At 43.4% G+C, this 14,048-nt stretch overlaps 1 protein-coding gene across 6 annotated transcripts in view; it reads right to left on the bottom strand.

The window, feature by feature from the left end:
- TSPAN14 (tetraspanin 14) overlaps positions 1-14,048 on the bottom strand; it is a 79,049-nt gene that overhangs the window by 17,006 nt on the left and 47,995 nt on the right. For all 6 annotated transcript variants that reach the window (XM_073353279.2, XM_073353283.2, XM_073353284.2 and 3 more), the window contains one exon: positions 5,840-5,890. In XM_073353279.2, coding sequence (XP_073209380.1) covers positions 5,840-5,890 — 51 coding nt within the window. The remainder of the gene's footprint in view (positions 1-5,839; positions 5,891-14,048) is intronic.

The raw sequence follows: 14,048 nt of genomic DNA, 5'->3' as shown, positions 1-14,048 counted from the left end.
AGCCGCCCCCTGGGACCCCATCCCCTACCCAACCCCCCCCTTTTTCCACCCCCCAGAACCTCTGCCCTATCCAACCACCCCCTGTTCCCCTCCCCTGACTGTCCCCCGGGACCCCCAGCCCCTTATCCAACCCCCCGGCCCCCTTACCATACCACTCAGAGCAGCATGTCTGGAGCCATATACACTGCCACGCTGCCCTGCATGAGCGTGCAGCCCTGCTGCACAGAGGCGGGGGGTGGGGGGAACGAGCCAGGGGCTAGCCTCTGGGGCCAGGAGCTCAGGGGCAGGGCAATCCCATGGGCCAGATGTGGCCCGCTGGCCGTAGTTTGCCCACATCTGCTTTAAGTGGTCTTGGTGTCACTAGAAGGGACAGAACACCACACCCAGGAGGTGTGTGGGTTATATACTTCCCCTAGCTGAGGAAGCACGTCTCGCGCATCAGAGTCTTTCCAGTTGAAATCCCAGAAGAGTTCCTACTTGTAACGCTGACAGCCCCTGCTTGTCAGCAGATGGGATCGAACCTGGAACCTCTGCAGCTTAAAGCATGAGTTTCTACCGCATGAGCTAAAAGCCAACTGGCTATTAGTTAAAGCTGTAGAGCAGACTCATTAATTGCTCTCTAAGTGGTCTCGGTGCCATTAGCTGGGACAGAACACTACACACAGAAGGTGTGTGGGTTTCACAAGCCCCAGGAACACCTTTTGCATGTGACCCTCTAGGCCTAGGGAAAGCTTGCACACCACAAGGAGGTTTTCCTGGAAAATTGTTTATAAATAGGTGTTTGATCAATCACACCATTTCTTCATCCAGCACAGCAAATTAGTTGAAGCAGAGCTGCAGTAAGAAAGGTGAAAGAAGAACTCATAACCTAGCACTAGCTTTGCAGAAAAATCAATCTTCATGGAGATTTCAATCTTCACGGAGATTTCAACTAAACAGGCTACCACAAGATGGTGCTAAAAGCCTGGAACCATCACATCATTTCCACCTAGCGTCAAGCCTGAGGATCTGAACTAGGGCCACAGCAAAACAATTAGCATGTGGAGTGTGGCAATCAGATAGGGAGCTTTCAAGCCTCAGAACCATCTTTTCCCACCTTAAAGCCCTAAACAATGTCACAGCTGCTAAGGAACCAGTTACAGATGATGGGTCTGTAGGGGATGTTTTTGTCTTGAGAGACATGGGTTTTTTCCCCTCAAGACATTTTGCTGTACTCTTGAATTCAATTAATCTTGACTACTACCACGCTTTGGGGGTCTCCTTGGACATCTTTCTGCAAACCGAGGGAAAGCAATGTACAAACAAACAAACTTCTGCCAGTGTTACAGGGGAACCTACATCAAGACAAATTAATAGTTCCTTGAGACCACATGATGACATGAACACATTATGGTTATTTAGCAACACTTACCTTCCAACACCAAAATACAACATTGTTTTGGCTTTCATTGACCATTATGACTAGCTTATGCATATGCACCTGTCTTTATTATATACTTGTTCATCCACCTCCTCTTTGCTTATTGTAGTTTGCCTAATCTTAGAACATGAGTTCTATGAGTATCTTTCTGTTATGTGTTTGCATAGGACCTAGTATGATGAAGCCCTGATTCGTGCTGACTGAGTTCTTAACACTAGCATAATGGAAATTACTAAAAATTACATACAAAATGTAAGTGTACAACCAGTTATAAACGTACACGACAAAGATGATCTTTCCAGACGGATGAAAGTAAATGAGAGTATAATTGCAATAATATTTAATATAGTAATAGAGCATGGGACAAACTAAGGTTTAGTATTGTTTTGTTGATAGAGACAGGATAAAGAAAAAGTGGGGAGTGCAAGACCGATCTTTGGTGATATCCATGTGGCTGCCAACTTTGTGAAAGCATGAAGGTTTCCAACAAGTTACCAGCAATATGAATACAAGACGTATTCTAAACTGAGGAAGACCTCGGTCTTTCACTCTGTAATAAAAAATGGGTAAAGATCAACAGGTTATAGAGTGCCATTTACAAAGCAGTGCTGGCAATTACGCCATGAAATGAAGATGTGTGGTTCTCTCAACCAAACTAAATCTAATAGCAAAAAGAGAGGTCAGAGAATTCAGAAATATAATTCACAGAAGCAGCCTACTTCTCTCAAAGCATTGTATATTGCCATCTTGCTATTCAACAGAGACACCAGCGCTGGAATAACTAAAAATACACATCACAAAAGGGGGATTTTAGAGACTCAATACTATCCTCTAATAAGCATGTAAATATAAGGCAAGGATATTGCTTTTGGGAAATTTCGTGATTGCTGCTCTTTGGATAGGGATAGCACCCCAATGATATTTAAGAATTATTACACCTTCCTCTATAATTTAAAACAAACTGCCAGAGTGGGCTCTCATTAGAGCTGCCAGGTTGGCAGCAGTAACATGCTAACAGAACTTTACTTTTAATCAGCATTTGTCAAAAAGTACAAGAACTAGAGAGGAGCTGTTGCACACTTCACTCTGACCAATTATCATAGCCTGGGCATTCTCCATTCCAAAATCACTGAGAATATGTAGACTCTCTCATGATTATGAATGTCTAATAAAAAAAAAAAAAACCCTGCTGGAGAATCAAGCTGAATTAATTCTGACTGGAGGGGAAAAATGTGAGGAATTCAGAATTATGTAAGTGCCAGATACGTTTGGATGAGATTAACAGTTTGCACTGGGGAAGAGTTCAGAACTTCTCCTTGGCTCTTCCCACATCCACCTCCATCATTGGTGAACTTTGTTTTGCTTTATAAATAAATTCATCTCCCCGTTTTATTGCAGCATCATAGCTCATGGAGTTGTTTCTTTACTGTACATTCAGAGTTCCATCTGCACAGGCAAGTAAACAGGACAGATCCACACGTCATCTGCAGGAGAGCTGAAGAATATCAGTAACATCAAGGGATTTAGACACTAGTTTTTCTCACTGATTGTTTTATCTTATCTGTAGCTAAGTACATGCACAGTTTACGGGTCTTTAAGCCACAGACCTTCGGTATCATACTGCTCATTGTCAAGGTTTGGGAGCATCAACAGCAAGAGCTAACTGGTGGGAAGGCAGAATGCCGTGCGCAAAAATTACAGAACTGTTAAAGAGATCTAACAATTTACAGTATACGAAGATACATTTAGCAAAAGTTTCCTCTTAAACAAATCCAGTGTGTTGCATAATCCACCAGGCAGATGGAGATGGTCGTGCGTTAGCCATTTCTGTAATTACAATACTAGGCACCTCTTTTAAACTGTGGACAGCACAGGAAGAGCTTAATTAAATTTAAGAAGAGAAGGCAGATTCTTCAAGATCTGTTTGTGTTTTATAAACAGAAAAGTGTTAATTATGTTAAAATCTCTCATAAAATTCAGAGAAAAGGGAATTTAGGTAAGAAACCATTTAGGTTAATTGTTTAGCTTTACAATGTTCACAGAATGAATAGGAAATGTGCAACAGGAAGTAGCATGGTCTCATACACTGAACTAGGTTTCATACTGCAGTCCTACCAGAATAGGGAGAAATTCAAAAGAAATTCATGGTTTGCATTTTTTTGACAGTGGAAAACCTTGTATGTTATAATACGATTAGCTCAAACTTTCTCCATTTTCCAAAACAATGAAGGACGAATAGGCCCCATTACATACATGGCTTCTGCTGGACCCCTGAAAATGCTCAGATGGATTTCTAATAAGGGAAGCAAACATTGCATACTTGTCTGTATTTAACATGCACCTACTGAGCAAGGTAGCTGCTTAGAGAGCATGTCTGTCCAACACCAACGAAACAAAAACTTCTTAACAAAACCAGGAAAAAGGCTGGCAAAAATCAAATACACAAATACAAAAATGGAGAATAACTGACTAGGTAGTTGTACTTGCAGAAAAGTTTCTGGGAGTTATAGTAGATCACACATTGAGTGTAAGCCAACAATGTGAGGCACTTGTGAAAAAGGTGACTATCATTCTGGGGTGTATTAACCAGAGGTGAAAGTAAGTCGGTATGGTCTGGTACAGCATACCTGTAAGAGCCAGTACACAGACGACCATACCGGCAGGGCCGCCAATGCGGGGGGGCAAAAGGGGCAGGTTCCTTGGGGCCCGGCAATTTAAAAGGGCCCGGGGCTCCCAGCAGCAGCCAGAGCCACTGGCCCTTTAAATCACTGCCAGAGCTCCATGGCTCCCAGCTGCTGCCACCGCTACCCTGGGGCTCCAGCAGCAACTTAAAGGGCCCGGGACTCCCGGCTACCACCGTCGCTACCGCGCCAGCAGCCTGAGCCCCGGGCCCTATAAATCACCTCCCAAGGTCCCTTCCAGCCCTACATTTCATGATTCTAAGTAATGTCACCCTGGCCTACTGTATATGAGAAGACAGGCTGATTAAGAAAACTGACAGAAAAGCTCTTAGATATGCATGTTTGGCATGTCTTTCTTTAACCAATTAAAAGAAAAAGCTTTTTTTGCCTCATCCTTCTCCGATCTAATTCACTTTGGTTGTTGGTCAAATCGGTAACTGAAATTCCAATAAGTGCTTTTTCTCCCAATACTGTTTATATTTTGCCAATTCCAGCCCTTGCTCTCAAATCCATTTAGCAGTTCCTCAACAGCACATGAAGTGAGATGGGGAAGAGATATCTCAGTTATCTACCACACCTAAGGAGTAATGGGAAAAAAATTAAGGGAATGTATAAACTTACCGGGGATCGATGCTGCAGGGATCGATGCACTGGGAGTCGATTCAGCGGGTCTAATGAAGAGTTATCTAGTCAAATTTTAGTGAAGACCCGCTAAATCGACCACAGATCACTCTCCCCTCGACTCCGGTACTCCACCGGAAAGAGAAGCATAAAGTAAGTCGATGGGAGATTGTCTCCTGTTGACCCAGTGCGGTTGCAAACACCGCAGTAAGTCGACCTAAGCTACGTAGCTGGAGTTGCGTAACTTAGGTCGACTTACCCCCATAGTGTAGACAAGGCCTAAGAAAGGGAAAATTGTGGTTGAATATCAGGAAAGCTTCCAAACTATGATCTACTAGCCTTTGGAATAATCTGTCATATCAAGTGGGGGAAATCTCAGCTCATTTAAAATTTGAGTAGATAAAACTCTAGTAGGTCTACAATAAGGTGATTTACTGACAGGGAATTGGACTAGATGACCTAATAGATGTATTGCATCTCTACAATAGATTCTAAAATAAAAAGTTTGTTAACAGAAGTTGTGACATTAGGGCTCAGACCTTTTTTCCCCCTACAAACATCCCACCTCCACTACCAATTACAGCAACTCAACAATACATACACAGGCACTTGCAGTTCCAAAACCCTGTTGTTTAATTCTAATCACAAGCAAGTCACAACAATGCTGGTAGCAACAAAAAGAAATTTTAAGAAAAAAAAGGTCAGACACATATGACTAAAGGGTACCATTATCATCATAATGGATGGTTCCAGCTATCACACTTGGTAGATCGAATTGTATACCTGTACATATTTAATCCAGCTCATTCCTCATGGCAAATGGAAAAATAACAGAGTGATGCTGGGGTGACTACCACAGGACTTTGAAGGGGAGAATAGGTTAATCTAGCAAAATATAAGAGGGATATTATACCTGTGCTGCCTACTGTACATAGGCCCTACAGACACAACCATCCCTATGAAGGGCAAAAACTAGGACTTTATAAAGTAGTAAATTATTTTTTCCTTAAGAATTTAGCTCAGATGTTTTTAACTCCTATTGTTTCTTGAGGATGGGAAGCTAAAACACACTTAAGAAATTGGTTAATGCAACATCAACAATCCTTCATAATCTTACCTTTTCACTCCATGCCCAAAGCCCGGCTGCTAGGAAAGCAACTCCAGCTAGCTACAGAAAAGAAAAATTTGATTAGTACACTAATCAGGAATGAAAACAAGACTTCCCAATGTGAAATAATATGCTCCCCTCACCCTCCTTAGAAATAATCACCATAAATACATATAACAAAGCAAATAGGAGAATGTATTTATGAGTCTCTGTATGCATATAGGCTTACATAGAACAGCAGTCCTTTTCTCAGAAAAAACTGTTACAGCATAACATAAAAATCATCTGATAGGAGAGGTTTCCTAATTAAGTTAACACTTCCTGTAGGAACAGAAGGGCTTGTTAGGACTCTAGAATTCTGTATAAAAGTGATGAAGTGAGCTGTAGCTCATGAAAGCTTATGCTCAAATAAATTTGTTAGTCTCTAAGGTGCCAAAAGTCCTCCTTTTCTTTTTGCGGATACAATCTAACACGGGGCTGCTACTCTGAAACCTGTATAAAAGTAAAGGAGTACTTGTAACACCTTAGAGACTAACCAATTTATTTGAGCATAAGCTTTTGTGAGCTACTTGTAAGGTGCCACAAGTACTCCTTTTCTTTTTGCGAATACAGACCAACACGGCTGTTACTCTGAAACCTGTATAAAAGTGTGGTCCCCTCATGTGAGGTCAACCATTGTATCCATACTGAAGAAACAAAAACATAGGACAAAGACTAACAATGATTGAGGAACATAGGAAAAAAAGTCTTGAATTCAGGAAGCATCACCTACAGTTTTCATTAATGTTAAGCAAATTTAGTACTGGCAAAGGATACCAGATCTATAGCACAACTAGAGAATGAGATTCTCTGACTAGGCACATGGCTCGGCAGTGGCAGTGCATGTTCCCTCTGCCATTCCACATGTGTGTCTTAAGCTTGTCCTAGGGGAAACATCTCCCAGAGATATGATGAATCTACTCAGTCCTCTGTGAATACCTCTGAAGAAACTCTAAGCATCTCACAGGATCAGGCCTGACCATCAGCTGTGGCTAGTACTAGGTACTCTAATGATGAATGGGTCTGAGCCATCTCAACCCCAGACTCTCAGACTTGTGATTCTGGAATGCTGATACAAAGAGTTTACAACAATAAAAGGCAGAGAGCAACAGATGTGCTTGAAAAGAATGTACATTGGATTTAAGGCCCAGATATTGAAATACTTATGCATATAAATAATCCCATTGATTTCAAGGGGAATACTCATTTGAATAAAGAAAAGAATGTGAATAAATGTTTGCAAGATCTGGGCCTAAAGTAATAATTCTAGTGTTTTGCCTCTTTAAATCTTAGAGTACTTTGAGATGGTTAGTATCATATCCCCATTTTGCAGTAGAGAAACAATCTCTAATGTCCTCTTCCTAGCCAAAACTCAGAACCAGTACTCCATCCTCATCCTCCTTGAGGACAGTTGACCATGCTCTCCTAGGAGGACCAGATGTCCTGATTGTATAGGAACAGTCCCGATATTTCGGGCTTTTTCTCACATAGGCTCCTATTACCCTCCACCCCCATCCCGATTTTTCACACTTGCTATCTGGTCACCCTATCGCCTTCTTTAAATCTTGCTCTCCCTTGGGTTCTGTGACTCTGTACTATGCTGGTTCTCCTGTCACTCTAATCATTCCTTTAGAGGATACTCCTCCTCCCCCAGCTTTCTGCAGGGGTTATGATGGCTTTGTCCTTGGTCTCCTTCTCTTCTTTTTCTAAGTAATCTCATCTGCAAAACACAAATTCAGCTACCATCTCCACATGCTGATGACGCGCAGATCTACCTATCTACTCCAGGCTTGTCTCTTTCTGTCCAAACCAAAATCTCAGCGCCTCCCACTCTCTCCCCGACGTCTCCTTGTGGATGCCTAGACATCAACTCAAGTCCTCCCACGTCCTCTCGTGATTACAATGGACACCATCACAACACAGACATGTAATCTGGACATCTTTGACTCAAACCTCTTTCTACGTTGCCACATCCAGGCTATATGTAGTCTCTTCTCCTGTTCACTGGTCCAGTATGAGGTTGTTCAAGATAGGGTAAGCCTGCCTTGCGACTTTTTACACAACTTTGGGAAACTGGGCCTGAGGCTCCTTTATGTGCTCTGCATTGTGTGTCAGTGTGTGTTCACCTCAGACCAGACCCACTCAGACAAACCACCAGGAACAAGGCTTTATTCTGTAAAGAACATAGAACAGGATTACAGTCCAGTAGCCTCCTCTCTGCTTGCCTGCTACGTGCTCCCAGCTCAGTCAATGCTGAGACCTCCTGCTGGCGGAACAGAGGGTACATCCTGGCAGGAACTAGCAAGTTCTCCCAGCATGCCTCAGTTTGTAGTCCACAACTTGTAGTTTCTGGGGCTGCTGTTGAAGCACACTGGACCTTGGGCTACATATACCTAAATCTTGCAGGTTATGCAGAAATAATCTCTCTAAAATACCACCTTTCCTATCAATCAATGCAGCTAAAATGCTCACCCAGGCTCTCATCATCTTGCATCTCAATTACTGCAACATCCTTCTCTCTGGCTTTGACAAATACAATCTTGCTCCACCTATACCCATTCACAAGGCTGATTTTAAAAAAAAAGTCACTCGTAGCCCTTTGCTTTGACCACATCACCTTCCTCTTTGCATCCCTCCACTAGCTTCTGCCTCTACCACATCAAAAACATAAGCCACTTATTGTCACTCTCAAGGCCCTTTACAGCTTATCCTCACTGTAGCCATAATGTTTCATTCAGTGTCAATTTCCATGCCTGACAGGTCAATAAGTGTAGCCTCCATCATGTAATTATTGTATTTTCAAACAAGCACCTTCACGCTTTCCTCCCATGCGCCTCCCTTCATGTTTGAGAGGAGATCCCCATAAACGTCCACAAACCTACCTCATTATCCTCCTTCAAATTAATCATTTGCTGTCATGCCTACAAAAAACTTGACTACAGTTAGGCAGCGGTCTCAGCACACCAGCAGCCTGTCATGCTGACCAATATTGTCTCATTGTTTCCTTGTATTCCCTCAGTCAGTCTGTCAGTATCCATATTAGCTTGTAAACTCTGTGGGGCAAGGATCTTTTTATTCTGGTTCGTACGGCTCCTAGTGCACTACTAGCCTCAATCATAGATCAGAGCCCCAGGAATTACAGTAGGGTTGCCAACTTTCCAATTGCAGAAACTGAACACCCTTGCCCTCTGCCCCACCCCCTATCCAAGGGCCCGCCCCCTGCTCACTCCATCCCCCCTCCTTTCATCACTCATTCTCCCCCACCCTTGCTCACTCACTCAATTTCACTAGGCTGGACAGGGGCTGGGATGCAGGAGAGGGTGAGGGCTCTGGCTAGGAGTGCAGGCTCTGGGGTGGGGCCAGAAATGAGAGTTTTGGATGGGGTGGGACCTCTGGGCTGGAGCAGAGGGTTGAAGTGTGGGGGGAGTGAGGGCACCAGCTAGGGGTGCAGGCTCTGATGTGGGGGCAGGGACAAGGGGTTTGGGGTGCAGGAGGGAGTGCAGGTTCTGGGAGGGAGTTTGGGTGCAGGAGGCGGCTCAGGACTGGGGCATAGGAGGTGGTGCAGGCTCCAGGTAGCGCATACCTCAGGTGGTTCCCGGAAGCGGGTGGCATTTCTTTCCAGCTCCTAGGTGGAGGCACGGCCAGGCGGCTCTGCACGCTGCCCCCGGCCACCCGTGCCACCCCTGCAGCTCCCATTGGCCGCTGTTCCCACTACACTGTCCGAGCCGGCACTTGAGGCGAGGCAGCATGCAGAGCCCCTGTGGCCAAGCCTTTCTTTGCCTAGGAGCTGGAGAAAAATGCCAGCCACTTCCAGGAACTGCGTGGAACCAGGGCAGAAGACACCCACCCAGAAGTATGACCTTTGAATAAGCAGGATTACAAACATAAGAATGGCCATACTGGGTCAGACCAATGGTCCATCTGGCCCAGTATCCTGTCTTCTGACAGTGGCTGGTGCCAGATACTTCAGGGGAATGAACAGAACAGGGCAGTTATTGAATGAGCCACTCCCTGTCATCCAGTCTCAGCTTCTAGCAGTCCAAGGTTTAGGGACACCAAGAGCATGGGGCTGTTTCCCTGACTGTCTTGGTTAATAGCCATTGATGGATGTATCCTCCATGAACTTATCTAATTCTTTTTTGAACCCAGTTATACTTTTGGAATTCACAACATCCCTTGGCAACAAGTTCCACAAGTTGACTGTGTTGTGTAAAGTACTTCCGTACGTTTGTTTTAAACCCCTGGTTCTTGTGTTATGTGAAGGGAATACAGAAGTGTTGTTTATCATTTCCTCCACACCATTCATGATTTTAGAGACCCCTATCATAGCCCACCTCAGTCACCTCTTTTCTAAGATGACCAGCCTCATTCTTTTTAATGTCTCCTCATAAAACAAGCCTTTTCAGGGCTTGGTTTTAGCCCGCTGCATTTTTTCCTCCTACAAATAAAAAATTAACTCCTTTTAAAAACTGTTTATTAAAAAAGTGCATGCTGCCTCCTTAAGGGATCATTCTATTATCCCATGGCCCATTTTTTAAAACTGCTTATCTGCGCTCTGGTGATGATTTCAGAGAATTTCATGCACTACTTCACACAGCTCATTCCCCTGTTTAGTAATTTTACATGGCAGCACTAGACTGAGTGCTCCTGTATTCCCTTTTTTTATGATTTGTCTATGTCAAGACTCATTACCTAACCCCCTTCCCATTCAATTAGATAAGCCATTTCTTTGCTTCCTACTCCTAACTTTAAGCCACTTTGAATTAGGTGGTAAGGATGGTCTCCAACTCCTTCCTTTTCAGAAAGCATCAAGTTTGAGAAACTAACCCAGATTTTGCACTGACTTAAACATTCTATAACCCCCATTAACTCAACTCTTTCATGTGAAGCAAAAATTGATCCTTGCTCTGACCTCAACACTTTGTAGTCACAGGCAGCCTCTGTCTTAACACCCAGTATCAGTATCCAAACAAAGATGAAATTTTCCACTCCCAATGTCTGAGCTAACCAGCTCTTTATCTGCTCCCCTAGAGCATACCTGCTGACCTTGTAGGTTAATAATATGCTGCTATAGCAAAAGCTTTTCCACAGTTTGAGAGTAAATGAGGTCTCATTCTCACTTCTCTAAGTCTATAATAGAAACCATTTACCCAAAAGCTTGGAGACATCTCAGAAACCTATGCATAAACAGTTTCAGATGAAGGAGAGGAGACACCCACCCAGAGGCCACTCAAAACAATCAACATGTCAACATGCCACCCTCTTCCTCCTAGGCCTTGAGTGGCAGATTTAGCCAGGCTGTCCCACCTTCATGACAGAGGGGTGAACAGGCCAAACCTGCCATCTTCGGCAGCTGCCTAGTTTACCGATACCTAACCAGCTTTGGGAATGCTGCCTTCTGGGTGTAGAGTAGTTAGAGATGGGAAAAAACTCTACCTTGCCCTTGGCACGGAGGGTACAGTTCCCCAGAAACAGGCTGAATCCAACATTAGACTGACACCATACTTGCTTTCTCTCAGCCAAAAGGAAGTGCAGTAGGAACGCTAACTCAAGTATGCAAAGCCTGGGATCATAACCAACTTTCAGGAGTTTCCGTTGGCAAGAGCTGCATTGTGCTAGAAGACCACTGGTTTTTAAACTGAAGTCAGCTCTTTGCCATGATTTATACTTTGTGCATTCTTGATTCTTCTTAGCATATGTGCAACATGCCTCAGGTGGCACGTGACCAGGATTCATCAAAGTATTTGGTCCGCTGGTTGGATCATTAGCTTCCCCAGCCTGGGCACTGATGGGGAGTGCGGTATGAACGCTGCTCCCCTCCCCCTTGCTGACAGGCCATAACCAGACTCTAGACAGCCAACACTGGCTTTTCTAAGGTGCTTAGCAACAAGGAACCCAACCATCACTTGCTAGGTGTCCCCCCGCTGCTTTTTATGGGGTGGCTTAACTGTGTTCCAGATTATAAAGGATTTTTCTTAATTTCTCAGACAATTTCCTTATTACTTACAGCAATTCTTCCCAGGTCTGAAATTGTTTGTTTGCTTGTGCTATATTCTCTCCCCCTTCATTCACTTTACAGAAGCACTTTTATTACTATTTGTGAGTGCTAGGCAGCTGGCCATATTTCTTTTTAATTAATATGAAGAACTGACTGCAGACATTACATATATAATTTTCAATCCAATTTTGGGCTCACCAAAACGTGTCTTCTGCTCTTTTGTAGTAAGCCTGATTTCTCCCCTTGAGATCATATTAAATGGTGTTCTTGTCTGACACTTCCACTATCTCAGAACCAGTACTTCTACTATTACCACTATGGAGGACTTCATTTCTCTTGAGTCTGTGATCTGCTATTCCCCTCTAGGCTTGACAATACATGCCTGCTGAGAAGTAGAGTGCAATATCTTAAAAAAAATAACTTTTCTAGCAAAAGCAGCCATATCTGGAACAACCACCTTCTGTGAGCTGAACACTACAGCTAATTCCACATGATGGAGTCAAGGTGGGGGGAAAGCACAGAGCTTTTTTATCATTACACATTAGGCAGATGTCAGGATTTTGAAGTGTCACAGCTTCTATTGCCACAGGCATAGCAGTGATCAGAGTGGGAGAAATTCCTAGTTTGCTCTGTGGCTAAAAATGCTAAGGGTGATGTATAAGCCATTTTATACCTAGTTACTCAAAAGAGTGTCAGATGATTCTGCAAGAGCTCAGTATCACATAGTAGGACAAGCACACAGAAAGTGATGCAAAACAATTACGCATGAAACAGCCATGGGTGGACAAAGTGATGCTAGTTAAACTTCCATTTCAAGGTTAGATGAGCAATAGCATACAGTGAACATGCAACTTGGTCATGATGAAGCAAGTACACACCTTGAGTGTTAACAAAACCTCCCTCATTTTAATAAGCTTTGAAAAACATATGGATGTGTCAAAAGTAGTAGTGACCTAGACCACACCTAAGTCTCTAAGCAGTGACTTTTTCAGGTAGGGAATAGAAGTGTTTCATTGTGGATTTTCTATTGTACAAAGTTCAAAGCTAGAGCTAGTTAGGAAATTTTCCAGTACCGATTTGCATCAGAAACTGCTGATCTATGGAAACATTTTGGTTTCAACAAACTTTTAACAGAAGACTGTGTAGTTTCCTGCCTGGTGGGCTGCTGAGGATCCTGAGCCTCCAGAGTCAAGCTTCCAGGACAGCCCCGCCATTTAGCCTGACTGGGAAGTCCAGGACTTCCAGGGTCCCTGCTGTGGAACTGGACGTCCTGGCTTGAACTGGGGCTCTCATGCCTTCTAGGCTCCCACAACTCCAGGAGGCAGTGCAGGAACTCGGGGGGGAGGGGGACAAAGAGTAGAGAAGGCGAAGGGAACAAATTGAAATACTTCAATTTTTTTCCATATTGGGGAAAAATTGATTTTTTTTCTCTTAAGGAAAATTTTGAAAATGTCTAGGTTTTGTTCTAGTGAGAAAATTTTCTTTTCAAAGCAAAGGCATATCCAGTGGAAAGGGAATTCTGAGTTTCAACCAGCTCTTTTTAAAGACATTCATCTAATATTTCCTACTCATGCGCCACAATGATACCAGAAGGCAAGAGAAGAAGAGGCTGGTGTAGGGTGCAGGAGACAAGGTAGCAAGTTGCCACAGCATGGGTTAATCTTGGCAGTAGGTAAAGGGTTAACTGGAACTTGAGGAAGATTTCTAGAAAATTAATGGAATGGGACTAGCTGATACACACAAAAAGAAGAGAGGACCATGCCGCTATTCACATAGCGAGCTATTTAACGCCTTCATGTTTGTTGTGTTTGAACGGATTACAGCCTTCCTGTTTTGTTCCCATCCTAATTTTTTTTTAAAAAAAAAATCGATTTCTTAATTGAGAAGCATTTATTTTGGTTTCCATTAGGCAGCATATTTTACCCTGCCTAGATAGGAGTTGTTGGGCAGTGGGACTGGACACCCAACAATTAAAACAGCTGCGTGTTGCTTCTGATTATTTATTACTGTACTGCAAGAGGCTATGGAGAATTTTTCAGAGACTGACAGGAAAACTGCTTCCTCTTATTAAGATTCAGCAGAAAAGACACTCTGTCCCATTGGTCCTGGAAGGAAAGGGGAAGATAGTGTCTTTTGATTTCTCTCTACAGTTCCACGTGTCTTTGTTGCTCCCAATCTGGG

This window comes from Lepidochelys kempii, chromosome 7 (genome assembly GCF_965140285.1).
Source record: "Lepidochelys kempii isolate rLepKem1 chromosome 7, rLepKem1.hap1, whole genome shotgun sequence".
NCBI classification, from domain to species: domain Eukaryota; kingdom Metazoa; phylum Chordata; order Testudines; family Cheloniidae; genus Lepidochelys; species Lepidochelys kempii.
This window is presented reverse-complemented; position numbering and strand designations above follow the sequence as displayed.